The sequence below is a fragment of the Podarcis gaigeae genome, assembly GCF_964106915.1.
Source record: "Podarcis gaigeae genome assembly, chromosome: 1".
Taxonomy (NCBI): domain Eukaryota; kingdom Metazoa; phylum Chordata; class Lepidosauria; order Squamata; family Lacertidae; genus Podarcis; species Podarcis gaigeae.
In genome coordinates this window covers 43,826,205-43,851,262 of record NC_139678.1, presented here as the reverse complement: position 1 = coordinate 43,851,262, position 25,058 = coordinate 43,826,205, and the positions used below count along the sequence as shown (strand labels likewise).

The following is a 25,058-nucleotide window of genomic DNA, read 5'->3' as shown; positions in this document are numbered from 1 at the left end:
CACAAGACTTTTTGTTGTTTTAGCTGCAAGCGACAAAAGCCACATTCACACCATGCATTTAAGGATTCCACTTTAAACAATCGTGGCTTTCCCCAAAGAATCCTGGGAGCTGTAGTTTGTTAAGGGTGCTGAGAATTGTTAGGAGACCCCTATTCTCCTGACAGAGATACAATTCCTAGAGTTCCCTGTAAAGAGGGATTGACTGCTAAACCATTCTGGGAATTGCTGCCTCTTGCCCCCTCCCCTACTGTGCCCCCTTCCTTCTACCACTGCTATGGCTCAGCTCTTGCCAAACTCGGCTGGAGCCAGGGCACTCCTCAAAGTGCTGCACCCCTGGGAAGGTGAGCAGCAATGCCACATGCCAGAACGCCTTCCTCTTGGCAGCAGAAGTGGTGAGGTAGGTGCTTTGCCCCCTGGAAGCTGAAAAGAATAGCACTGAGTGGCCAGTGGCATACTTTGGTTTGATTCCTTCCAAATAGGCATTGGGATCCACTTCAGCTTCTGAATGGTCATAGAAATGCATCCTCCTTGCATGCTCTCTCCCTCTGCTTCCCTTCCTCTAAATATCACTGGGCACATATTCCCTTTTAGGTGTTCCATTGCATTTCCAATCACCAACTTCCACCACTACTTTTTCTGCTTTGGTGAGCAGGGCAATTGCCCCCATTTGCTGCCTGCATTCTCAGCTCATAGTGCTTATTCTCTCTCTCTCTCTCTTCTGCTGTCCAGGAATATCTGCGGTGCCACCACACTGCTGCCTGTTTGTTTCGTGTCTCATTACCTTTGCAGCCTCTGATGACCCTTCTCATCCAAGCTGTTTCTCCTGGGTGTCCTGAGCAGGCTTTCCTTTTCATTTTGGGAATGGATATTCATATGCCACTGGCACTTTCAAAAGCTCAGCCCTTTCCTGCAGAACCCCCACCCTTCAGCATGGGGATTTAAATACAAAAGTCCTTCCCTTCCCTTCCCTTTCTGCAACACAAAAATAAAAAGTGTCCATCAGAAACCTGTGGCCCTCCAGATGTTGCTGGACTCCAGCACCCAGCAGCCCAAGCAGGCATGGTGTGCTGGTCCTGGGGGTAAGGTACCGTGGGCGTAAGCAGAGTCCACACGAAGAGGGGCGAGGTCCGAGGCGGAGAGCCGGGAGGGGAACAGGAACGCTGGAACAGGAGACCGAGCAGGGAACAGGAGCACCGGATGGTCAGGAACAGGAGGCCGGGCAGGGGTCAGGAACACAGGAAGGTCCGAAGCCAACAACGACGTTGCTCCCACAACCTGGGACTGGGCTGACTAGGCTTTTATCCTCTTCTAAGGCCGGGGGCGGTCCCGGCCCCCAGGAGCCCCGCCTCCTCTGGCCTTAAGGCGAGCACTCCTCCTGGGAGCAACCAGTTCCCTTCGCCTCTCTGCCCTAAGCCTCTGCAGATCAGGAGAGGCCGAAGGGTTACTGGGCCCTGGAGGAGGCTCACCTGACGCCACTGAGTCCTCAAGCACCTCTGGGGCCAGAAGGGTTTCACCTGGGGCCAGCTCCTGGTGCTCTGCCACAGGTGCAGGCTCTTCAGCATCTAGGCCTTGCCCCAGTTCAGCCGGCCCTGGAGGCGGGGACTCCTGTGCAGGCTGGGATTCCTCTGGTTCATCCTCTGAATCGGAATCCCAGGCCATCACACATGGCTATTGGGCCAGGATGATGGCAGTTGTAGTCCAGCAAAAACTTGAGGGCCCCAGATCCCCCCCCCCATTCCTGTGTTAGGGACTCACAGGTCAGGGCATAAGCTGCACCACTGACTCAGGGGGGTGATCTATGCAGCTTCAGCACCATAGGGAGCAGACAAAGAGCTGGAAAAGGTTTAGGTTAGCGTTTTGGGGGACAGTGGTGGCTGGTGCTCATTGAGATTAGCAGGGTGGAAGGCAGGGAGGCTGGGGGTAGGTGGGGCCAGAGCCAATGAGAGGCAGAGCCACCTCCTGACTGGTTGCAAGTAAGAAGGCAGGCAGGTGGGGGCTGGTTGAGAGCAGGCTGAGATAATGGGGCAGTGTCCCTTTTGAGTTTTGACCCACCGGGAAGTAGCAGTGGGGAATCCAGTCAGATTCAGGAACAGGGAGGCACCACAGCTGGCCATCCTGCAAACTGTTCCTTCTTGCTTCTTTTTACAGCACGAGAGAGTCTCAGGGCCATGAGACCACAGCAAACAGATTAACTGAAGGTGTAATTTACTAAAAGCCAATTAAGATGTGCCGAATTAGGACGGAGGAAAGATCCTCCAGACGCTGCTCCAACCCACAGCAGTGCCCTGTCACACATCTATTGCTGTCAGGTCCCTCCAGCCAAATTAGAGCACAGCACCATTCAGCTATTTGGGTGCAGCATCGTTGGCCTGTAGTGTGCATTGTCACAGGTAAACACATACACAACATCCTCTGCCTTGGGGCTCTTTGGAAAGGAAAGGAAAGTCCAGCCAAATTACCGTATTTTTTGCTCTATAAGACTCACTTTTTCCCTCCTAAAAAGTAAGGGGAAATGTGTGTGCGTCTTATGGAGCGAATGCAGGCTGCGCAGCTATCCCAGAAGCCAGAACAGCACGAGGGATTGCTGCTTTCACTGTTTTCCTCCTCCCAAAACTAGGTGCGTCTTATAGAACGAAAAATACGGTACTTAGTTTCTCTGAGCACAACTGTACTGATTTTCAGCATTTAGGGACTGTGTCCTCCCCTCATCAGTTTGAGTGCTCATTATATCACAGCAGCTCAGCCAAGGTGAGGGCATCACAACATGCTCAAAGTTTCATACTTTTCCTGCTAGAGATACTTCTCATATAACTTTTTAAAGACAACATGGGTTCACTTTCCTTTGTCAAACACCACGCCTGAGGATTGGTTAAAATGCAATATGAGGACATTCAGTGACACATTCATCTGTAATTATTTCAGTCTCACCAGGTAGAAACAGAAATGTAGAAGCCAGCTTCTGTAAGAAACATTTTGTTATGAATAAAAATAATGCCACAGGCTCTCACACATGTGCACACACAAACACATACACCTTACTTGGAGACTGACATATGCTTTATGTTCAATGTTCAGACAGATATATTTCTACAGATACATTCTAACTGCAAAAACCGCTATGATAAAATAAACACAACCTCTTTAGTAAGTTGCTGGCACCTGTCTGTCTCGAGAGACAATGGAGTTTGCCTCTGAGGATGAAGTCAAACCCCTGCGCTAGCAGCACTAAAGTGACCTCCCCAGGGTGCAAATACACCCTGGGCAGTGTGTATAGAGGTCTTGGGCTGCCTAGATGACAAGATCCCTCTCTTAGCCTCACTGATGTGATCCAAAGGAAAGCAGAGAAATAAGATTAACGCCAGCTTGGCTGCACCTAGAAGGAGGTGTACAAGGCACCATCCACTCTGGATTTGTGTAGGGTCCGATGCCATTTTGTATCAATGGTTGCAGAGATGGCCTATATTTTACAATTAAGGCTGACTTCAGAAAGCTGTCCTAAAACTAGTGAACCAAACAGAGTTTTCAAAATCCACATTAAGAAGTTAATTCTGGGATTCCATCAATGTTTAGGATCAATGTCATTGGCATTAGCTGCTAGGAGAGCTATCTTTCCTCATAAGCCTTTCTTCCTAGTCTAACACACATTAATTATGTATTTCATGCTAAATGTGTGATAAGTGCTTTGTGTGCAGGCATATCACACTCAGCTGCCCCCTGCTAATTTTACCTCTTAATAGCTGAACATCAGAGCGGGGCAGTTTTTCACATGAACAGAAAATGAGGATCTGGAATTAATTTTACTGAGAAGCTGGTTCTGGCCGTTATCTGCTGCAGCTATTTTAAGGCTACAGCTGACAACTTTAAGAGGGGAAAATCTTTAAAATGGTGATTACAACACCATTTTGAAAGAGCTTCACTACATTTTCCACTATAGCTCATGGGGAGATGATCAAAGGGTTGGGTGACGTCCCAATCTAGGATTTAGCATACAGCCCCAAACTGCTTTAATCTTGCCTTTTGCCAGTCATGTGCATTCAAAGGAGGAGCTATGGAAACAGTTCCTAAGGACATGAGAAGGACCTACTGGATCCAGCCCAGCATTGTCTTCTGACAGTGGTAGGACCCAAGCACAAAAACAACCGATATTCAGGAGGGACAACTGCCTCTGACCTACAGCAGCTCTCAAACTCAGCAAGTTCGGCCTTGTGTATTTTTCTGTGGCAGGACACTTGAAAGGTTGGGAGAGGGAAAAGTGAAGCACCAGGAAGTGCTGAGACCTTTAAAAAGTAATCCCCTTCTGCTGGTGGAATAGATCAATACAGGAAATAACATGCTAAAACTATTGCAATGTACCACCATGCAGGCAGTCGTTCCACTATGGAAGGCAGGTAAGGAAACCTTGATGCCAGGACTATCTCTGCAGGTCCACCAGGAATTTTGCCGTAAAAATATGTTAGTATGACCTTTAAACTCCTTAACCTTTTCTGTCAATGTGATTTTTTTACACAAGGACCCAACCCCTGCAGAGGGATATGTGGTGAGTTCAGAAGAATGAGAAAAATGTTGGATGATAGAGGAAGCCCAGAGGGCAAAAATATGAGAGAGATTGCCTTACAAGCTCACCTCTGCGAACAACGAAAGGATTAATGTGGAAGATAATCAGAAATGGTATCTTCCCCCAGCAAAGCCATTCCACTTTCACAAAAAACGTGCAGGCATCCTGTTGGCTGGGATGAAGTGATGGGGGTAGTTATATGTGGTGGACACGTGCAAAGGTGTCAACATTCTGGGATCTGGTATTTGATGAAATAAGCAAAATTACTCATCAATCTATTAAAAACACTCCAGAACAAGCTCCACAGATGGATAAAATCCTGATAGCATACCTGTTGGTAGCAGCACAAATAACCATTGTCACCTTTTGGAAAGATAATAAAAGGGCCAGCGTAGCACAAAAGGGTATGGCAAATAGTCTTAACTGAGAAACATATGCAAAAATTAAGACTAGCTAGAGGGGGAAAACACAAAGAAAGGTTTGCCGCAGATTGGTGGAATGTTACTACCTTTACAAACAACTCAGAAAATAACAGAAAGATCGCTAAGGTGTACTCTAACTTGTGGATATCATGACAGATTGATCTTTATATCTCAATGCTTTTATTCTCCACTGTCTTTAAACTTGATTCACGTAGGGTCTGGGTGTCTCATATGGGCTTTGTTGTCTGAGATTCTGGTTATGTATCTGCTTTGTATTTCTCTGGATATTTGGAAACAAGCAATAGCAATTAATTGAAAAGAAAAGTATACATCAATACACTGGCACAGTGAGCCTGCTGTTCTGCACAAGTGTAAGGATAACATTCTGCAGTCTCCTGCCAGCATAATCCTTATGCAGGTGAGACACTGACACTGCCGGGCTTGGACTCCACTCCCACTGTGTATGCTGTTCTCAAACTATTGTTGTGTGCACAATACCCAAAGGATAGTTTGCACCTTAGAGTCATATTTCCACCTCTAAGGAACAAGTTCAACCTCCCCGCCACATCCTGTTCAATCTCCTATTTCCCTTTGCATTGCTTTTCCCCAGTGATCTAGCAGACAGCTCAGCGAGCCTCCTGTGACCTTCCTGTTATAGGATGCATTCTGCATGGCTTCCCACATGTCCCTGGAATTGCTTCAGGAGCAAGGCTTCATTTGTGCCGTATATTAGCCAATGGGCCAATCAGAGGGTTTCTCAGAATAGTTCACATGAGTTTTAATATGCAACACCATACCCTCCAACATTTCTCCGATGAAAATAGGGGCATTCTATTCTACACCAGGAAGATTCCCCCATGTTTGATCTTGCTGAACATGTAGACATCCTATGCAAATCTACACCACTCACCATGAGTCAAATATATCCTCTCCACTGAATCTACTTCACAGGATTGTTGAAAAGGCAGGATACAGTAGTAGTGATGACAATGATGATGATGATGATGGAAACTGTGAGACTGTTCAGGAACATACCACAAAGTAAATCCTGTTGAACTCAGTGGGACTTACCTCTGAGTAAAAATGATCAGGGTTCCAGTGTAAGGCTGCCCAGTTTTAGCTCCATTTAATACCATGGGACTTATTTCTGAGTAGACAGTGTAAGGCTCCACTTACAATAAAGGAATCAACACTCCCTGCATTTCCTAAGAAATGGCTGGCTGATGAAGCATTGCAATTAAAAAATTCAATTAAATTCAATAAGTGGATTGGTGACCTTTCCCTTCAAAATTGTAGAAAGGGCTTTGTATGCCAACATCACCATTTCCTTCATTTGGTGCACACACACACACACACACACACACACACACACACACACCACTTTTAATTGTTCTCTTAGACGTGGAGGGGAGGAAAAAGGAAAACCGAGACATTCTGGGATCAAATCAGAAACCGAGATAGCTTCTGTAATTCCATGACAGTACCTGGAAAATAAGGACACTTGGAGGTATGCAATACAAGAAGCATCCTTATGAACCTGGAAGTTCAAGACTTTGTTTTTGCTGCTAATTGATTCCCTTTCAACCAGTCTCACAGCTCAGCTTGTCTCTCTGATAACTTCTTCTCGGCTTCAAACCTAAACATGGCCAAAACTGAAGTTCTGAAGTTTCATCAGCCCCAATCTGCCTCATTTGAAGCTGACAGCATCAGTTTCTTCCTTGTCATTCAAGCTCAGTGAAAATATATTTGACTCTGCTTCTATCCTGGCAGTTTGGAGAACACCCAAATCCTGGCACTTCACCTTCTCTTCACCTGTGTTTTGTGAACACTGTGAAAATGCAATTAGATATTCAGCAGAACATGGAATAGCTGTTTTAACTTCCAAAGAATTATCAAGCTGGGACTTAATTTTTATTATGTCTAAATTCCTAACACAGGGATGAGGAACTTGTGGCCCACCAGATGTTGTTGGACTCCCATCAGCTCCAACTAGAGTAGACAACAGTGGGGGGGCGATGGGAATTGGACTCCAACAACATCTGGAAGGCCACATAACAGTTTAAGAAGAGCCTGCTGGATGAGGCCAATGGCCCATCCAGTCTAGCATATTGTTCTCACAGTGGCCAAACCAAATGCCTGTGGGAAACCCACAAGCAGGATTTGAGCACAGGAGCACTTTCCCATCCAGCAGTTTCCAGCTAGTTGTATTCATAAGTATTGCTGCTTCCCATCCCACCTGAGATACACAAGTTCACCAGAAATACAAGAGTGTGCTGATAAACTTCTAGTCCTTGTGTTTGTTTTCCTGTCTGAGGATACACAAAGTGATGGAGATGATAAGGCTTAGAGGTGATATGATAGCTGCCTTCAAATATCTAAAGGGAAGTCACATGGAAGTTGGAGCAAACTTGCTTTCTGTTGTTCCCGTGGGCAGGACCTGAAGCAAAGGATAAAACATCACAACAAAGGAAATTCCAACGGAACATCAGGAAGAACTTTCTGATGGTAAGACATGTTCAACAGTGGAACAGGCAACATCAGAAGGTGGTGGACTCTCCTTCACTGGAGATTTTAAACAGAGGCTGGATCTGTCAGGGATTCTTGAGCTGTGATTCCTGCATTGTGTTTGGACTAGATGACTCTAGGGCCCCGCCAATTCTATATTTCATTCCTGGCTACAGATACTTCTAGGATAGGTTTGGGGTTCTCTTTGCCAGAAATAATAGCTAATTTGGTCTCATGGCTGCCTTTGATTCTAGCCAGTGAACCACCTTGTTTGGGACTATCTTCATAGCTTGGCACTTTGACAAACTTCTACTGGACCTGCCTGGCAGTGCCTGGCTCTTGATCCTGACAGTACTTTTGGTTACCTATGGCCCAGCACATTGATGCCAGGATGGTGCATATTGCTGTATCACATGCACTGCATGCAGACGCTCCCAGACTCATTCCCAAGTATCTACTCTGCTGGTCTGGTTTTAAAAATCTCAGCAGGTATATAGCATTTTGCATTTGCTTGGCCTTGCTCTGATTTTTGTCAGAGTGAACTCACTTTTTATTTCTCTCCAGAGATCAGTCCACAGAACAGTGGGAAAAGAAGGCCTGCACTTGTCATGTTTACAAAACCTCTATGGGTTATGCTGATATTTCATAACTCCTTCACAACCTTTCTGGTACTCCTGGTATTGACTTATTTGTTCACTCTCTCTGTTTATTTTGCAGGTAGCCTCAATCTCAGGCAATTAAGTGAACTGGTGCCCAGAATCAGTAATGGACTGTCTGAAGGTCAATAAACCAATGCTCAGTCCTGACACAATGGAGTTTTGATGGTGGGTTGTTCTTTTCCTCAAGAAGGGACTGTTTCCCATTTTAGATGTTGAACTTCCCCTAAAATTTAGGCGTGGCTAAAGCCTGAGGGCTGCAAATGGCCTCCTATTTTTAAACAAGTCTTTTAAGAGATCAGCTTAGATTATATTTCTACCAATTCTCTTCTTGCTCCTCTTCTCTACTATCCTTTCTAGTTGTTGTTCTGTAGGTAGTGATGGTGGTGTCTAAAATTGTCTGCAATTCTCCCCAAGGCATCCTGTAAAACTCTCCCCTGCCACATCCTGCAAAGTGCCACTTTGGCTTCCTAGCTTAATGGATCAGGTTTGCAGTCTTGGGGTTTTCATAGATCTTTGTCATCAGCTGAGGCTGCTGTGCTGGCTTCAGCAATCCCAGGGCAGAAATAGCTTCCCCACAGTTGTCCATGCTCTGATAACCTCCAAATTTCTGGTATTATTGCTTCCATGTTTCACAAGCATACAGAAACGTTGGTAGTACAATAGCTTTGTAAACAAGCATTTTGGTTTCCCTACAAATGTCCAGGTTTCGAAAGCTGCTCTGAGAAGCCTATTGGACTGAAGATGAGCAGGGCATTAAATTACAGAATAAGTTTTTTAAAGAAATATTCCATTATTTGTCACGTGTAGAAACATTGTGTAGTAGAGCTGCTCAGGAACAAGTGTAATGGTTTGGTCTGATCTAATTTGACTGTTTGAGAAACATATCCAGTCAGGTCTCATTTTCAAACAGTCAGAATGACAGACAGTCCAATGGCACCTTAATGATTACTGAATATATATTGTACTATAAATCTTCATGAGGCACAGCCCATTTTATCAGTTTCATGATCTCCTTAGATAGATAAAATATTTCCACTTCACATGGCTAAATGAGTGCCTTCTAGGGAAGTAACCATGTTTGAACATTCTTCTTTTTCTTCTTCTTCTCTGGTGATCACTCATAGCTGAGTAAGATTATCTTCCAGGAACATGTTCTTAACAGTGAGTCCATAAGTGACTGTGGAGGCCAATTCTGGATCCACATGTCCTTCCACAGTGGGGACATAGGTTTCCAGACAGGAGTTTATCATGGTGAGGATTTGCCAAACATGCCTTCCTCTTACCACATTTCTCCCTTTTGTCTTGAGTTCGAGTGTCTTCAAAGTCCATGACACCTTTGCTAAAGGCTGTTCTCCAATTGGAGGCTCGCAGGCCAGTGTTTTCCAATTGTCGGTCTTTATACTACATATTTTTAGATTTGCTTTGAGAGAGTCTTTAAACCTCTTTTGGTGACCACTAGCATTATGCTTTCCATTTTTATGTTCGGAATAGCTTTGGAAGACGATAATCAGGCATCCGAACAACATGACCAGTCCAACAAAGTTAATGTTGAAGTGTTTGCTTCAACACTGGTGATCTTTGTTTCTTCCAGTACACTGGCATTAGTTTACCTGTCTTCCCAAGTGATATGTAATTTTTTTTGGAGACGCTATTGATGGTATCTTTTGAGGAGTTGGAGATACAGTAAGGTTGGTAGTACAATAGCTTTGTAAACAAGCATTTTGGTTTTCCTGCAAATGTCCTGGTCCTCAATCACTCTGCACTTCAGTCGGGAGAAAGCTGCACTCGCAGAGCTCAGGCGATGCTGGATTTCAGCATCAATGTCGGCCTTTCTGAAAAGATAACTGCCCAGGCAGGAGAAGTGATCAACATTTTCCAATGTTACACCATTGAGTTGGATTTGTGGTGCTACAGAGGGGTTGTTTTGTGCTTGTTTGGTTTTTTGGAAGTTTAGCAATAGGTCAAGCTTTCCGTAAGATATTTAGAATGGTTTGAAGGTCATCCTCTGAGTGTGCACACACTACATTGTCATCAGCATATTGAAGCTCTATGACAGAAGTTATGGTAATCTTATTCTCTGCTTTCAGCCTACTCAAGTTAAAGAGCTTTCCATCTGTTTGATATATGATTTCTACCCTGGTGGGGAGTTTCCCTGATTTCTCCTGAACCTATTCAGAAACATACAGCTCAGTTTGTCTCCAGGGCAACTCCTGTGCATCCACATCTACAAGCATTCTGAAGTCAATCTTTTATGAATGAACTTCATTCCCCCCACCTATCAAGCTACAGGCCTGGAACATGTGTGCCCCCATAAGCAGCAGCAGAAATCATAGCTGGACAGCCCACTGGTATTGAACTGCTAAGAATGAAAGATGCTGAAAAGCTCCATAGGATAAACGAGAAACACTTCCAGTTTTAAATCCAAGAATTCTACTTTTTGAAACACTTAAAATAAAGAGCATTACAGTTCACCTCTGGTGACTCTTGCGAATGAGTTCAAGCATTTTTGTCACCAGAATAATTTAAGAGACTTTAGATAACCAACTTGTTAGTTATAAATTATAGGGCAAATATGAAGATGTGTGGGCATGATTTATTGATAGATCATGTGCTATACATAGTACCTTTGACTATATTATTAAAACTGGCTCTAAAATATTAATGAAGGGAGAAATAAGGATACAGGGAACTGACAGCTTTGATAGGAAGTCTTCGGGTTGAGAGGCTCTTTAAATCTGGGTATGATATAGTGCCCGTCTGTCAGAAAACATTCCAGTGCTATCGCCCTTCTGGTGCTGTTGCAGTAAAGCAAGTTTCCTTCAAAGTTATATAAGCCAAGTGTAAATATTTGTACAGTGCAATATTTCACACTGAAAAGGCTGCATAGTTGCAATGAAGGCTAGAGAGCAGGAGTAGGGAACCTGTGTCTCTCCAGAAGTTGCTGGACTCGTTATCATCAGATCTAGCCAGCATAGCCAATGGTGAGAGATGACGAGAGCTGTAGCTCAATGATGTTGCAGGGCCACAGGTTCCCCACTTCTGTAGAGAGAAATCAGAGCATTCAACAACTTTATCCTTCTGTTGCAGTCTTTAAATGTTTTGCTCTGCCTCACTTACAAACATATGAAGCTGTCTTATACTGGTGTCAGCTCATTGATAATACTACCACTAGTTTTGTCTACTCTGTCTGCCAAAAGACCTCTCATTGCTTGCGTACTGTTTTGTTTTGTTTACATGTTTCCAGTAAATATCTGCTTCCTCCTCCTGAGACTGTAGATTGCTTTTGGCTGTGTGCACACTGGGGTCTACTCTGTATCCAATGCGCTGCTGGTTTGGGAACAGTGTACACATGACATTAGCCATTATCTATCCTGTTTCTATCCTTTTGTTTCTTATTAAATACTGCCCCCCACTCCATCTCACTGGAAACCAGTTTCAATCTGAATTGAGAATGAAAGGGTTGCAAAATGGTATGCCTCTGAAGACTGGTTGCTGGGGATCACGAACAGGAGAGAGTTGCTGTACTCGTGTCTCACTTTGGACTTTCTACAATGGGCATCTGGTTGGCCACTGTGAGAAAGGGATGATGGACTGGATCTGATCTAGCAGGGCTCTTTTTACACTACTGTATTATGTGTTAAGGACTAACTGAAACCATTATAAGCAGCTTTGTCTTGAAAGAGCTTGGAAACACAATAGACATGAGTGGGGGGAGGTTTAAGAGTGCTTGGGTGTGCACTAAATAACACACAACATAAAAATCTGCAACCAGTTCTAACATAATGGCTTTCCTGCCCTGAAGAATATTTATGGACTGTGTTACTGTGGTTCTGGTCCTGTCTATGAGGAAACACCCAAAATGGTGCATCAGGTGATTGGTTTTATGCCACGGGGTTATTACAGGGCACTATTTTATCCCTAATGCTATTTGATATTTATATCTGTATCGGTTTCTCAAAAACAAATCCTGCTAGACAAACCTCATTTCTTTTTTTCTGGACAGAGTTACCAGCTTAGTGGATTAGGGGACTGCTGTGGATGTAGTGTACAGTCATACCTCATGTTACGTCTTCAGGTTGCGTCCCGCGGCAACCCAGAAGTAACAAAATGGCTTCCTTCCGAGTTTCACCGCTCATGCATGCACAGACGTGCAAAATGACATCATGCGCAGAAGTGCAGACGCAGGTTGCATTCTGTTCAGGTTGCGAACGGGCCTCCGGAACGGATCCCATTCGCAACCGGAGGTACCACTGTATCTTGATTTCGTAAGATTTGTGACATATTCCCCCATGATATTCTTGTGGAGAAGCTGATAAAATGTCGGCTAGACAAGTCACTGTGTGGTGGATTTGTAGCTGATTGACTGAACCACCCCAAAGAGTGCTCACTAATTGTTTCTCATAATCCTGGAGAAAAGTGACAAGTGCATTGCCGCAGGGTTCTCTCCTGGGCCTATTGTTGTCCAATGTCTTTTTAAATTACTCAGATGAAGGAATTGAAGGAATGCTCATCAAATTTGCAGATGGCATCAAACTGAGAGGGGTAGAATGCCACAGAAGAAAAATCGGGATTCACAGATTGGAGAACTAGGCCAAACTAACAAAATGAATTTCAGTGGGGAGAAATGTAAAGTTCTGCATATAGGCAGGAATAACCAGCTGCACAAATATAAGATGGGGGGCACCTGGCTTACTAGTAGTACATGTGAAGAGGATCTAGGGGTCTTAGTAGACCAGAAGTTTAACATGAGTCGACAGTATGATGTAGAAGCAAAAAAGGAGCTAATGCTATTCTAGACTGTATCAACATAAGTCTAGTGTCCAAATCAAGGAAAATCATAGTACAGTACCACTTTATTCTGCCTTGATCAAACTCCACTAGGAATACTGTGTCCAGTTCTGAGCACCACAATGTAAGAATATTGACAAGCTGGAACTTGTGCAGAGAAGGGCAACCAAGACGATCAAAGGTCTGGAAACCAAGCCTTATAAGGAGCAGTTGAAGGAGTTGGGTATGTTTAGCCTGGAGGAGATTGAGAGGAGATATGATAGCCATCTTCAAATTTATCAAGGGCTGTCACATGGAAGTTGGAGCAAGCTTGTTTTCTGTTGCTCCAGAGGGTAAGACGCAATCCAATGACTCAAAGTTACAAGAAAGGAGATTCTGACTAAACATCAGCAAAAACTTTCTGACTGTAATAGCTGTTTGCCAGTGAAATGGACTCCCTTGGGAGGTGGTGGACTTTCCTTTCTTGGTGGTTTTAGGCCGAGGTTGGATGGCCATCTGTCATGGCTGGTTGAGATTCCTGCATTGTGGGGGTTGGACTGGATGGCCTTTGGGGTTCCTTTGAACTATATAATTATATAATTCTATTAAGAAAAGGAAGAGCCTAGATGCATTTTAAGATGGCAATATATACACAGCCTTAGATTTGGATTACCGTATTCTTTGCTCTATGACTCACTTTTTCCCTCCTAAAAAGTAAGGGGAAATGTGTGTGTGTCTTATGGAGCGAATGCAGGCTGCGCAGCTATCCCAGAAGCCAGAACAGCACGAGGGAGCGCTGCTTTCGCTGCGCAGCGATCCCTCTTGCTGTTCTGGTTTCTGGGATTCAGAATATTTTTTTTCTTGCTTTCCTCCTCCAAAAACTAGGTGCGTCTTATGGTCGGGCGTGGCTTATAGAGCGAAAAATACGGTATTTTTCATTTTAAATATCTCAGTGGTAAAATGGCTCGCAACAGAACTGCTCCATCACTTTTTGGTCACTTGCAAAGTGTTTTGGACAACCAGAGTCTTTGTGGAAAGAAAGGAAAGGGGGAAATGTGGAAAGATTCCATTTAACTCCCTGTTATTTAAAGCTACAACTTAATTGAGAGTAAGCCTGGAGGCAAGGATTGCTGCAATTTTTTATCCATATAGTGTGCGTAATACAAGTTAGGTATTCTAGAAAAAAATGACAAATACTGTAAATCTCTCCAAACTGAAAAAAGCACAGATGTGATAAACAGTAATAGTAGCATTAACATTCAGGTTTGAACTGCTTTATTTTCATTGGGTGATATCCAGTGTTATAGGCTATAAACTAAGGTCCATTGATATCTCTGGGTCTGGTCTGAGTATGTGTCAGGAAATTGCCCCATAGCTAATTATTGGTTGGGCGAATTGTATTGCATAGAGTTTTCAACATTTCACAGTAAGAACTGTTCCTGTTCTCAGTGTAAGAAATACAAACATCTTTTAAAAGAAGTATCTTTTGAAGATCCCGGAAGCCCACGCTGCAGGGCACTTAGCCCCCATGGAATAGCATTCCTGTCAAGATACAACACAGAGACACTATCTGCACTTTCCAGAAACAATTTAAGACATTTTTGTTCTGAGATGCTTTCCCAGCTGGATAAATGGGTCTTTACCACAAGTGTTTACTTTGTTTGGTTTTGGTTTGGTTTTAAATGTATTTGCTGTTTGGAAGCTTTTAGCTGTTTTTAATTAACTTTAGTGTACATTGCCTTGTGACGGTTGTTTAGAAGACAATTAATAAATCATTATTATTAATAATAATATCAGCAAGATACTCAATTTCTTTATCATTATGTCTGAAATTTAACCTAATTTTGATTGATTGCTTTAGCACTTTTAATACCAGTTATGCTGCAATCCTCAGATAGTTACAAAGGGGTACATTTGATAAGGAAAATGAACATCCAGACAGGACTGCATTCACACCTGACAGTTAAGTCACATAGCTTGACTTTGTATACCATATTCTACACGAAGAAAAGGGATATCTGAGCATTAATCTTGAGCCTGGGAGTGTGGTTTATTGCTCCCTGTCAAGCCATGATCCATAAGCCAACATATCATTGCTTCAGCTATCCCTTTTCTTGTTTCATTTATGCTAGGAGTGGGGAACTGTTTTCACCCTGAGGGCGACACTCCCTTATGAGAAATATCTCGGGGGGGGGGGTACATACCAGTTATGGGCAGCACCAGAGGCAAAAGCGGATGGAGCGGTGGATGGGCCTATTAACTTTGCACAGTATTAAATCAGAGGTGTACACACACACCTGTTGGAGAAAATAATAATTTCATAAAACTGTATTTAGGTGATTCCATCTTCTTTTAAGCCTATGGCCTAGCTAAACTGAAAAGGGCCTGCCTACCTTTTAAGGTACAGAACTAGCTGCTTTTAGGTACTGTATGTAGTGCATGTCTGTTCCAGAACACTGAAAAGAATAAATTGCTAGAATCTATGGTGGTCATTGTATGCCTGAAAAGAGAGAATTAGCTAGGCATGGCAATTGTTATTAATCTTGAATTGTTTTATAGATAGATGAAAGAGGACACTGGAAGACATTTAATGAATAGGAAAATTAGTTAAAAGTCTTAATAAAGAAAGACACTGAAAATGGTTATATATAATCACATGATATTATGATGAGGGGTGATCTAAAGAGCCAAATGATTTTGATTGGTTGAGGATGATGGCATTGGGTTGTAACTATTAAAATGGCTGTGATCCTTTGATTGGTGAAATGAAATGATGCGTGTGATCTGAAAATGTATAAAAAACATTGCCTTGAATGTGGTTCCCTGCAGCCTTCTTATTTTTGAGGCTGTCCCAATGCTCATTTGTATTTCAATAAAGGCTGGTCTTTTCACTTGGAGCCTGCATCCATTTATTTTGGGTTTCTGTATGGGAAACTGCCAGTCTAGGAACCTCTTTTTTAATTTCCCCAACACACCATCCTCCATCCAGGTGAGCAAGAGACACAGCAACAGTTCAGAGACACATTTGTACCAGGGAAATGCAGTCAAGGGGGGGATGGAGCAAGATAGGCCTACTGAGAGGCATGGCCTAGGCTAGACTGAGTCTCAAGGGCTAGAGAGGCCTGGAGGACCACATTTGACCCCAGGCCTGAGGTTCCCCCACCCCTGGTTTCCTCACTCGCACCAGGGGAGGAGTGTTTGTGTGAACAGCTGAGCTGCATGCTAGCCACACACAGTATTTTTACTAATATCATTAAGCCACACTTTTTGGTTTATGGTTTTATGAAAATGCGGCCAAAGGCCACAGCACCACTGGAATGTTTTTGCACATATCAATGAAAGCATATTTGAGTCTATGTTTCCTTATTTGTAACACATAATGTTGCTAATGAAGAGAGAAAGAGGGTCATTTTTTAATCAAATGTTCATTCTAGGCAACATTTTTACACCCATGTTAAAGACAAAGAGCAAAACGAAGAGTGTTACATGTGGGGGGAAACCCACTCTTCATAAATAATTGAATCCACTTCCCTGTTCACCAGCTTGAATGGGACATTATCTCCTTAGTTAGATCAATTGGAGTGTTCAATAATCACCCACAGGTGGTTAAAAAACCTTTTTTTCACTGTTTGGCATGAGAAATACACCATGGAAACTGAACCCTTTAGAACAGTTCCAAGTACAGGTATGTACTATTCTCCCCACACGTTTACCCACTCATTTAAGTTATCTGAGGAGTTCTTCCTCCATGTCTAGTTGTATTGTGGTAAGATGCTAAGTAGGGCCTTCTCTGTTGCAGTACCTATTATTATTATTATTATTATTATTAGGCTTACTTGCACTTCACCATGAGCTCCTAGGGCAGGTTACAATCTTAAAGTATAACATTAAGATCAGTTAAAACAAATTGCAGTCAAGATAATACAGGTAATAAAGTATAAACCTTCCTAAAATAAGCTCCCTGAGATGATCAAATTGGCACTTGGCATCCTTACTTTACGGCAGTGGTTTTCAACCAGTGTGCCGTGGTGCCCTGGGGTGCCTTGAGTGATGGTCAGGGGTGCTGCGGGCAACATTAGTCTGCCCCACTTTCCTTACCTCCCTCCTCTGATGCCCTCTCACATTTCTGCCTCCCAAATTCTTGTGGCTGTTTGCCTCACAGTCACCTTTGGTTAGTCTCCATTGGGCTGTTAAGGCTGGGGACATCCTCTTTCCAGGTCCCTGTGGGGTGGCATGAGGAGGCACCTGTCCTCAAGGAGTGGGAGGAGGAGGCTGAGGGAACACTCCACAAGGGAGGGTGTTTGAAAAGGGGTGAGGGGCTGTCAGCTCTGCAGGAAAGGGGTGACATAACTGGGCTTCTGAGGCTTGGAGCGTGTTTCCTCACAGGGGAGCCACAGAAAGAATATAGCTGCTCAAGGGAGCCATGGACTCAAAAAGGTCGAAAACCTCTGCTTTATGGTTTTGCCACCACTTGAAAACATTTCTTTTGTCATGAATTTTAGACACTAGCTGATTACGCCTGCTTGCTTTTGATATTGCTGAATCATGCTGCATATGCTTACTGCATTGTTGATTCTGGCTCTTTGAGATGCTTCTGCATATGTCAACTTACATACCCAGTTTCCAAGTTGAAAGGCAACTCTCAAAATCTTTCTAATAAGCAAAATATTGAAGACGCACGAGGAGAGTGTTTTATGGAAATTGCCATCTTCTGATGGAGCCCCCCGTGGTGAATGCAGATGGACCATTTTGCTAGTACTCTGTCTTTGTTCCATCTCACCCACTTTCACCATGCACTTCAGATTAAAGTTCACATTCATTTTGTAAGCATTGCACTTGGTTTTTACAAGTAATATTTACACCTGCCCACTTGAGGCCGGTGCACAATGATTGGGTCCAGCCACAAAACTGCACCGGTTACAGATAGGTAGCCGTGTTGGTCTGCCATAGTCAAAACAAAAAAAATTCCTTCCAGTAGCACCTTAAAGACCAACTAAGTTAGTTCTTGGTATGAGCTTTCGTGTGCATGCACACTTCTTCTGTGTATCTGAAGAAGTGTGCATGCACACGAAAGCTCATACCAAGAACTAACTTAGTTGGTCTTTAAGGTGCTACTGGAAAAAACTGCACCGGTTCAGGATCCTACCAATACAGTATCTAACATGGTGAAGCACTACGTCTTTCTTCAGCCCTGCCATGGATTCTTGAGTTGAGATTCCTATTCCTGCATTGGGGTGGGGGTGGGCTAGATGACTCTTGGGGTCCCTTCCAACTCTTATGATTATAAACCACTATACAGTAGTGAGATTCACAAGGTGAATCGTAGCTGCACGGCCTTGACCCGCCTCTCCATTCCCGCTCCCATCGCACGGCAGAGGTTTGTGCATCTTTTATCCACCTGGGCTTAGAACCCCTTTGCGAAAGGGGGAAACCTTGAGCCAGAACAGAGGAGACATGACGGCTACGCAACCCTATTTGGGGGGTGCACAGGGCTGGATTTAGGTTTGATGAGGCCCTTAAGCTACTGAAGGTAATGGGGCCCTTTATATGTCCAGCTGTCTTTTGGCAACAACAAATTGTCGCTGGCTTTTGTGTTGAATATATGCTATATGGTAATTTAGGAACCTAATAGGTATCTAAAGCCATTTGCACAGAACAAAATATGTACTTTATCAAAGCAATTGTTGACCTGAAATACAATTAAGAAGTATATTAATAGTGAAATACAAAAATAAGTTTATTAATAGTGAAATAATTATTAAGCTCTAACTTAAGCACATCCAGTTTTTTCCCCTTTAAATTTTTTGGGTGGCCCCAAGAGAGTGGGGCCCTAAGCTATAGGGGAGGACCCTGTTGCAACAGCTTTAATAAAGAGCAGGCTTACTAGCTGCTTTGCTTCTCAATATTCTCTGGTTGGCCTCTGTTATTTTCTCCTACCAATAGGGAACCCACGTAAGCTCTATACGGGCTCTTGGATACCCCATAAGGGAAAAGGGGCAGATTTTGTTTACAACATAGCTTATGTGTAAATCCGGCACTGCGGCTATGCGACCCTATTTGGGGGGGGGGGCATGGAAACCAGTGGGACGAACTTCTAATTGGATAGACATGCGGTTGGGGTGCATCCCCCGTGCCCCGGGGCAAGGTCGCCGGTCGCTCCCAGCCGCAGCCGGGGCTTCCCTTCGCCGCCTCTCTCCGCATCCCAAAATGGCAGCGAAGGCGGGGCCTCGTCTCGACGCGCCGCCCGGGAAACCTCCCCATCCTGGCGGCGGCGGAAGCAAGAGGCATGTGCGTCAAAGCGCTGCTGGGCTGAGCGGAGGCGCCGCTGCCGCCCTCTAAGGATGGCAGAAACAGCCCACGCAGCACAGGTCAGTGGGCATCGCCAGCAGCCTCCGCGTCTCCTCCTTCTCCTCCTGGGTGGGCAGCCTCCGTCTTCCTAGCACGGAGGAGGAAGGTTGTGGCGGCCTAGGGACTCACGGCCCGCCCGCTTCTTCGGGCACCCGGGCTTTCAAGTGCCTCTGAGCATGCCTAGAGAGCGTTTCCTTCGCGGAAAACTCTTTGCATCCCGTCCCCGCACGCTTGGGACTATGGAGCATGCGTCCTAGCGGGCCGTGGACTCCTTTTAAAGACACGAGCCCTAACATGGCGTTTTTGTTTGCAATGGGGCTGTCTGTGCATTCATGCGGGTTTCTCTCTCTCTGGGGAAATGCCCCACAGCTGCAGGCTAGAATTGGTTGAAGGGAGCTTTGCCACGCATCGGATTCTCTTGTTTCTAGGAGCCCCTAATGGCGAGTTGGGGCCTGTGGGCTGCCCGTTGTATCTGCGAGGCTAGTAGAAGAGGCGATGGTACCTGCATAGACAAAAGAAATCGGCGAATGACTTGCGAAGAAAGGAAAGGCAAAACCGGTTTCTAGCATGTGTGTAGCAGCACATGTTCAGCCCTGGATTTTTACCTATTTGTTTGTTTTTTTTAGAAAAATCCCCATTGTTGTAGTAGGAGAAGCAAGACAGGAGCCAGGAAGGAACAGCACAAGTCCCCCCCCCCCAAAGAAATGTGATATCAGAATTGCATTTGGGGCCTCTGCTGGAAAAGTAAACTACACGTTTAAATAAAAACTTTTATTTAAACAAACACAGAAGTGTCCTCCCAGAGCAATGGGTTAAACTGTTAAAGGGATGCTTTGCAGATTGCATCAGTTCCTTGTGTGTGATTATGAACAGCAGATTGTAGGAAGATCCAGCAGTCTGAGTGGACTTGAAGTTTAAGTCTGATAATTAAGGTACTGGGTTTGCAGTATACAGAAAAAAGGAAGGAAGTACCATGCAATAAGAATACCTGTGTTGAAGTCCAGATAGATAGATAGGTATTGCAGAACACATTACCGGTATATTTGCCTTATAGATTTTTTACTTTCTTTGGTGACTTGCATATCATACACAATGGTTTAGCTGTAATCTTCCTCATGATATTCTTTGCTCATTAAATTTAACAGCCTTATTCCAAATTCTATACAAATGGAAAGACATAGGCACATAACTTGTGTAGAAAAACAAAGGGTTAGAATTTCCATGCCCAAACACTCATTTGAAGTAGCACGTGGCCTTCTATGAACTCTCTACACTACTGTACAAGTTTAAGTGTGTTTTCCTCCTTTTTAAAAATGTAGTTTAAAGATTCAAGCCCTGGGTTTCTTCTGCCCAGAGCTGATGTGCCTTTTCATATGGCATGATGTCAGAAATGAATGACGCTGGTCCTATCCATAGACGATGGCCCTGGGGTGGGGGTGGGGAGATAAAAAAAGCATGAAGAAAATTGCAGGAAGGTATAACACAGCAGGGTGGGACGCAGGTGGCGCTGTGGGTTAAAGCCTCAGCGCCTAGGACTTGCTGATCGAAAGGTCGCCGGTTCGAATCCCTGCGGCGGGGTGCGCTCCCGCTGCTCGGTCCCAGCGCCTGCCAACCTAGCAGTTCGAAAGCACCTCCGGGTGCAAGTAGATAAATAGGGACCGCTTACCAGCGGGAAGGTAAACGGCGTTTCCGTGTGCGGCTCTGGCTCGCCAGAGCAGCGATGTCACGCTGGCCACGTGACCCGGAAGTGTCTCCGGACAGCGCTGGCCCCTGGCCTCTTGAGTGAGATGGGCGCACAACCCCAGAGTCTGTCAAGACTGGCCCGTATGGGCAGGGGTACCTTTACCTTTACCTTTATAACACAGCAGGGCAGTGTAAATGATAATAATAATGCTAATATTAGTAATAAATTTTATTATTTATACACCACGCATCTGGCTGGGTTTCCCCAGCCACTCTGGGCAACTTACAGCATATCTAACAACAAAATTAAAACATCAAGTGTTAGAAACCTCCCAACACAGGGCTGCCTTCAGATGTCTTCTAAAAGTTGTGTAATATACAAGATGCACAATCAAAAGATGGCTAATTTGTTTCACACAACTCGAGCAGCATTTTAATTTCTAGTCTAGTCAGAACTTGAGTCTTACCCTTTGGACTTCATCCAGCCTACACGCACAGAATATAGTTTGAACACATATAAGGTGGGTGGAATTAGTAATTAATGGTGATTTCTCACACAATTTTTTGTACTCTGTTTTTAATACTTGAGAGCAAAGTATATGTCTCTTGCTGATGTGCAACAGATGCATTATTTGCCCCTTACCTATTTAAAACTGGCAGAAGTGAAGGCTTAATGTTTATTTTAAAAGTGTAAGCGGCAAATAAGGCATAGATGCACAACCAATGAAGTGTGCCTGCATTTTATTCTTATTTATTTATATGTTACTAAGTTAATAATAATAATAATAATAATAATAATTTATTTATACCCTGCCCATTTGGCTGGCTTTCCCCAGCCACTCTGGGCAGCTTCCAACACAATATCAATAATAATAATAATAATAATAATAATAATAATAATAGAGCAATAAAACATCAAACATTAAAAACGTCCCTTAATAGGGCTGCCTTCAGATGTCTTCTAAAAGTCATACAGTTGTTTATTTCCTTGACATCTGATGGGAGAGCATTTCACAGGGCAGGTGCCACTGCCGAGAAGGCCCTCTGCCTGGTTCCCTGTAGCCTCACTACTTGCAGTGAGGGAACTGCCAGAAGGCCCTTGGAGCTGGACCTCAGGCTGAACGATGGGGGTGGAGACGCTCCTTCAGATATATTTCAGATATATGGTGTATATGTGTATTTGTGTAATATATTTATTTTTAAATTTATATTTATATTCCACCTTTCATCCAAGTAGCTCAGAGTTCCCTCCCCTGTGAGGTAGGTTAGGCCAAAAGACAGTGAGAAGTCAACCCAATGAACTTCATAACTAAGAGGGGATCTGAACTCTGCTCTCTTGAGTCCTAGACAGAGCTGTAATAATAGCCTCCCAGAAGAGACATCATTGCTGCTTACAGGGAGGGATGAGGCAGTGGGGATGTCAGGCCTGTGCAGGTACACTAGGGGACCCAATCTTGCATTCCCGCTGCTGCACCCACACAGCTCCAGCCTCTCCACTGCCCTGTCCCTCTTTCTGTTAAGCGGCAGTGATATGCCTACCAGGAAGACATTGCTGCAACTCTGTCACACCAGGTAAGCCACTCCTGCCCTATTCAAAAAACTATCCACTACATCAAATGTGTTTTCTGAATATCTGCTTTCAGTAATGTTTCAATCAGGTCTAGATCTGATTCTGAAAAGAGATAAAATAAAATTACTCTCTTCCTTGGCATGCTTCTTGCAAAAACATTTCATAACGTTTATCTTGGACCAAAGGCCTTACATGGTTTCGCCTTCAGATTGTGAAAGTTGAGTTGCTAGGAGGTCTGTTCTGGTATCACTCTGGGCCACTAGTATCGATTGCTCTGACATGTGGGGTGTCTGTTAATGTTTGTTGGGTGTTGCTGACTTAAAGTTGTGCCTTAAAAGTTTTAAGTTGTGCTTTAAAACAAAGGACCTCGTTGGACTGCTTAGCAGTAGAGCAGTGCGAAATTTAGAAGTGCAAAGTGCCTTGATGATACAACCACGCCCCTTCTAAGATTATACAACAATTTTATAAATTATACAATACTAATAATTAGGGATGCATTGCAACAATCAATGCAGGTCTCCACAGGTTGCCTTTCAGCTACTATTTTCTGTGCACATACATGGGCAAGTGATTTGGAGTGCTCCGGTATCTTCTTTCAGAGTGACTTAAATTGTGTTTTCCATGAAGTTCCCTTGTATGTAACAGAACCTGCACACTGGTCTCTTGAAAAAGAAGCACCTTGTGTTTTTGGTGTTCCTAAATGCTTAGCAATACAGTGGCTGTAGGGCACTGGAAGGCTGGCGCTGTGGTCTAAACCACTGAGCCTCTTGGGCTTGCCAATCAGAAGGCTGGTGGTTCGAATCCCTGTGATGGGGTGAGCTCCCGTTGCTCGGTCCCAGCTCCTGCCAACCTAGCAGTTTGAAAGCATGCCGCAAAGTGCAAGTAGATAAATAGGTACTGCTCTGGCGGGAAGGTAAACAGCATTTCCATGCACTGCTCTGTTTTTGGTGTTCGTTGTGCCAGAAGTGGCTTAGTCACGCTGGCCACATGACCTGGAAAAACTCTGCGGACAAATGCTGGCTCCCTCGGCCTGTAAAGCAAGATGAGCGCCGCAACCCCAGAGTCGTCTGCGAATGGACTTAACTGTCAGGGGTTCTTTACCTTTACCTTTTTTAGGACACTGGAGACAAGGACCTTGCAGGGACCTTGTTGCAGAAATAGTAATGAATGGGTCTTCAACCCTCTATGACCCCAGACCACTAGGCCACTGCTGCCTAGGTAAGAATAAGTATACAAATTTGTCATATTTTGTTCTGAAGGGAGGACAAGGACAGAAGGAAACTTTGATCACACGTATGTTTCCCTGTGAGCGGTTGCAGTTTGCTCTGTGGCGGTCTTTTGAAGTCAGTTTCTCTAGGATATCAAACACTTGGGCCCTGAAGCCCCATAGCGCTGCTGTACATACAAAAACTTGACCATTTTGTTGGGATTTGTTTACTATTTCCTCCACTGTGTCTGAAGCTTCCATAAATAAACTGGGGGGAAAGTGCTGTGAAGAACAGAAGAAAGGAAGGAGCACTTTAGAAACAGCCGTTTGTGCAGAGGTCACATCAAAGGCAGGTGGGTTGCAGTGTGTGTGTGTATATTCTGTCTCCTTCCTAAATAGTACCCACAGCAGCAATAACACTGTGTTTCCTCCCCCTTTTTGGTATGAGAATGTGTTTGCAGAGAATTGTGCAACAACTATTCTGCACAAATTTCTGGTTTCAAATGAGTGTCATAGCAGGGCACCTTAATTGAGGTGGGAGAGGGGGAGGCCATTGACATGTCTGGGCTGTCCATTAATAGTCCTGTTCTTTGTGGCCCTTCGGGGTATTTGAAAAGTGTCTGAAAGTAGAGGGTAATAAGAATTCTTCAAAAGCTTGTTTTCCCAGGTAAAGTTCCTTTTCCTCCCTTTCTCTGCACCTGATTCAGGTTAACCCTTAAGCTCTGTAAAGGAAGGCTGTGACTCCAAAAGGAGAAAGATGTTGTCAAGACCCAAGCCTGGGGAGTCGGAGGCAGATTTGCTGAAGTTCCAGAATCAGTTCCTGGCAGCGAAAGCCTCTCCGGCGGTGAAGGTTGTTAAGAAAGCAGATAAGAGAAGAGGGGATCTGGGGAGTGGAGATGATGAGAGACCCCCATTGCAGCATGACAGGGATGTGGTGATGCTGGATGGTAAGTTTACCTTTTTTATTTCAAATTGTCTTGTTTTGTATTGATGGTTTAGTACAGCCTTCCCCAACCTAGTGCTCTTTGAATGTTTTGGATTGCAACTCCCTCAGTCCCATCTGGAGGATGTCAGATTGGGGAAGGCTGGTTTAGTAGTCAACAAAAACCAAAATCACTTATTCGTTGCCTGTTAGTTGCTAGGTATATTTGAACAGCTTTCTTACTGTAACCTTGCCTGCACTTGCTACTGTTCCCAGCCATCCCTCTTTCTGTTTGCAAAGCAGCCATTTTTGGTGCCAGATTGTTGTCAAGACTAGACGGCAACCCAGTTGGAATTAAAGGCATCTTTTAATAATAATAGTAATAATAATAATAATAATAATAATAATAATAATAATAAT

At 44.1% G+C, this 25,058-nt stretch overlaps 1 protein-coding gene and 1 long non-coding RNA gene across 6 annotated transcripts in view; both read left to right on the top strand.

The window, feature by feature from the left end:
* LOC310847759 overlaps positions 1-25,058 on the top strand; it is a 148,333-nt gene that overhangs the window by 83,441 nt on the left and 39,834 nt on the right. The gene's annotated exons all lie outside the window — the stretch shown is intronic.
* Positions 19,156-25,058, top strand: part of RPAP1 (RNA polymerase II associated protein 1) — a 45,737-nt gene continuing 39,834 nt past the window's right edge. For 2 of the 5 annotated variants that reach the window (XM_083744234.1, XM_083744230.1), the window contains exons 1-2: positions 19,156-19,276; positions 24,424-24,663. In XM_083744234.1, coding sequence (XP_083600360.1) covers positions 24,474-24,663 — 190 coding nt within the window. In that variant the 5' untranslated portion in view covers positions 19,156-19,276; positions 24,424-24,473. Of the gene's footprint in view, positions 20,189-23,625; positions 23,738-24,423; positions 24,664-25,058 lie in introns of all 5 variants that reach the window. The other 3 variants (XM_083744231.1, XM_083744232.1, XM_083744233.1) reach the window with 3 other exon arrangements.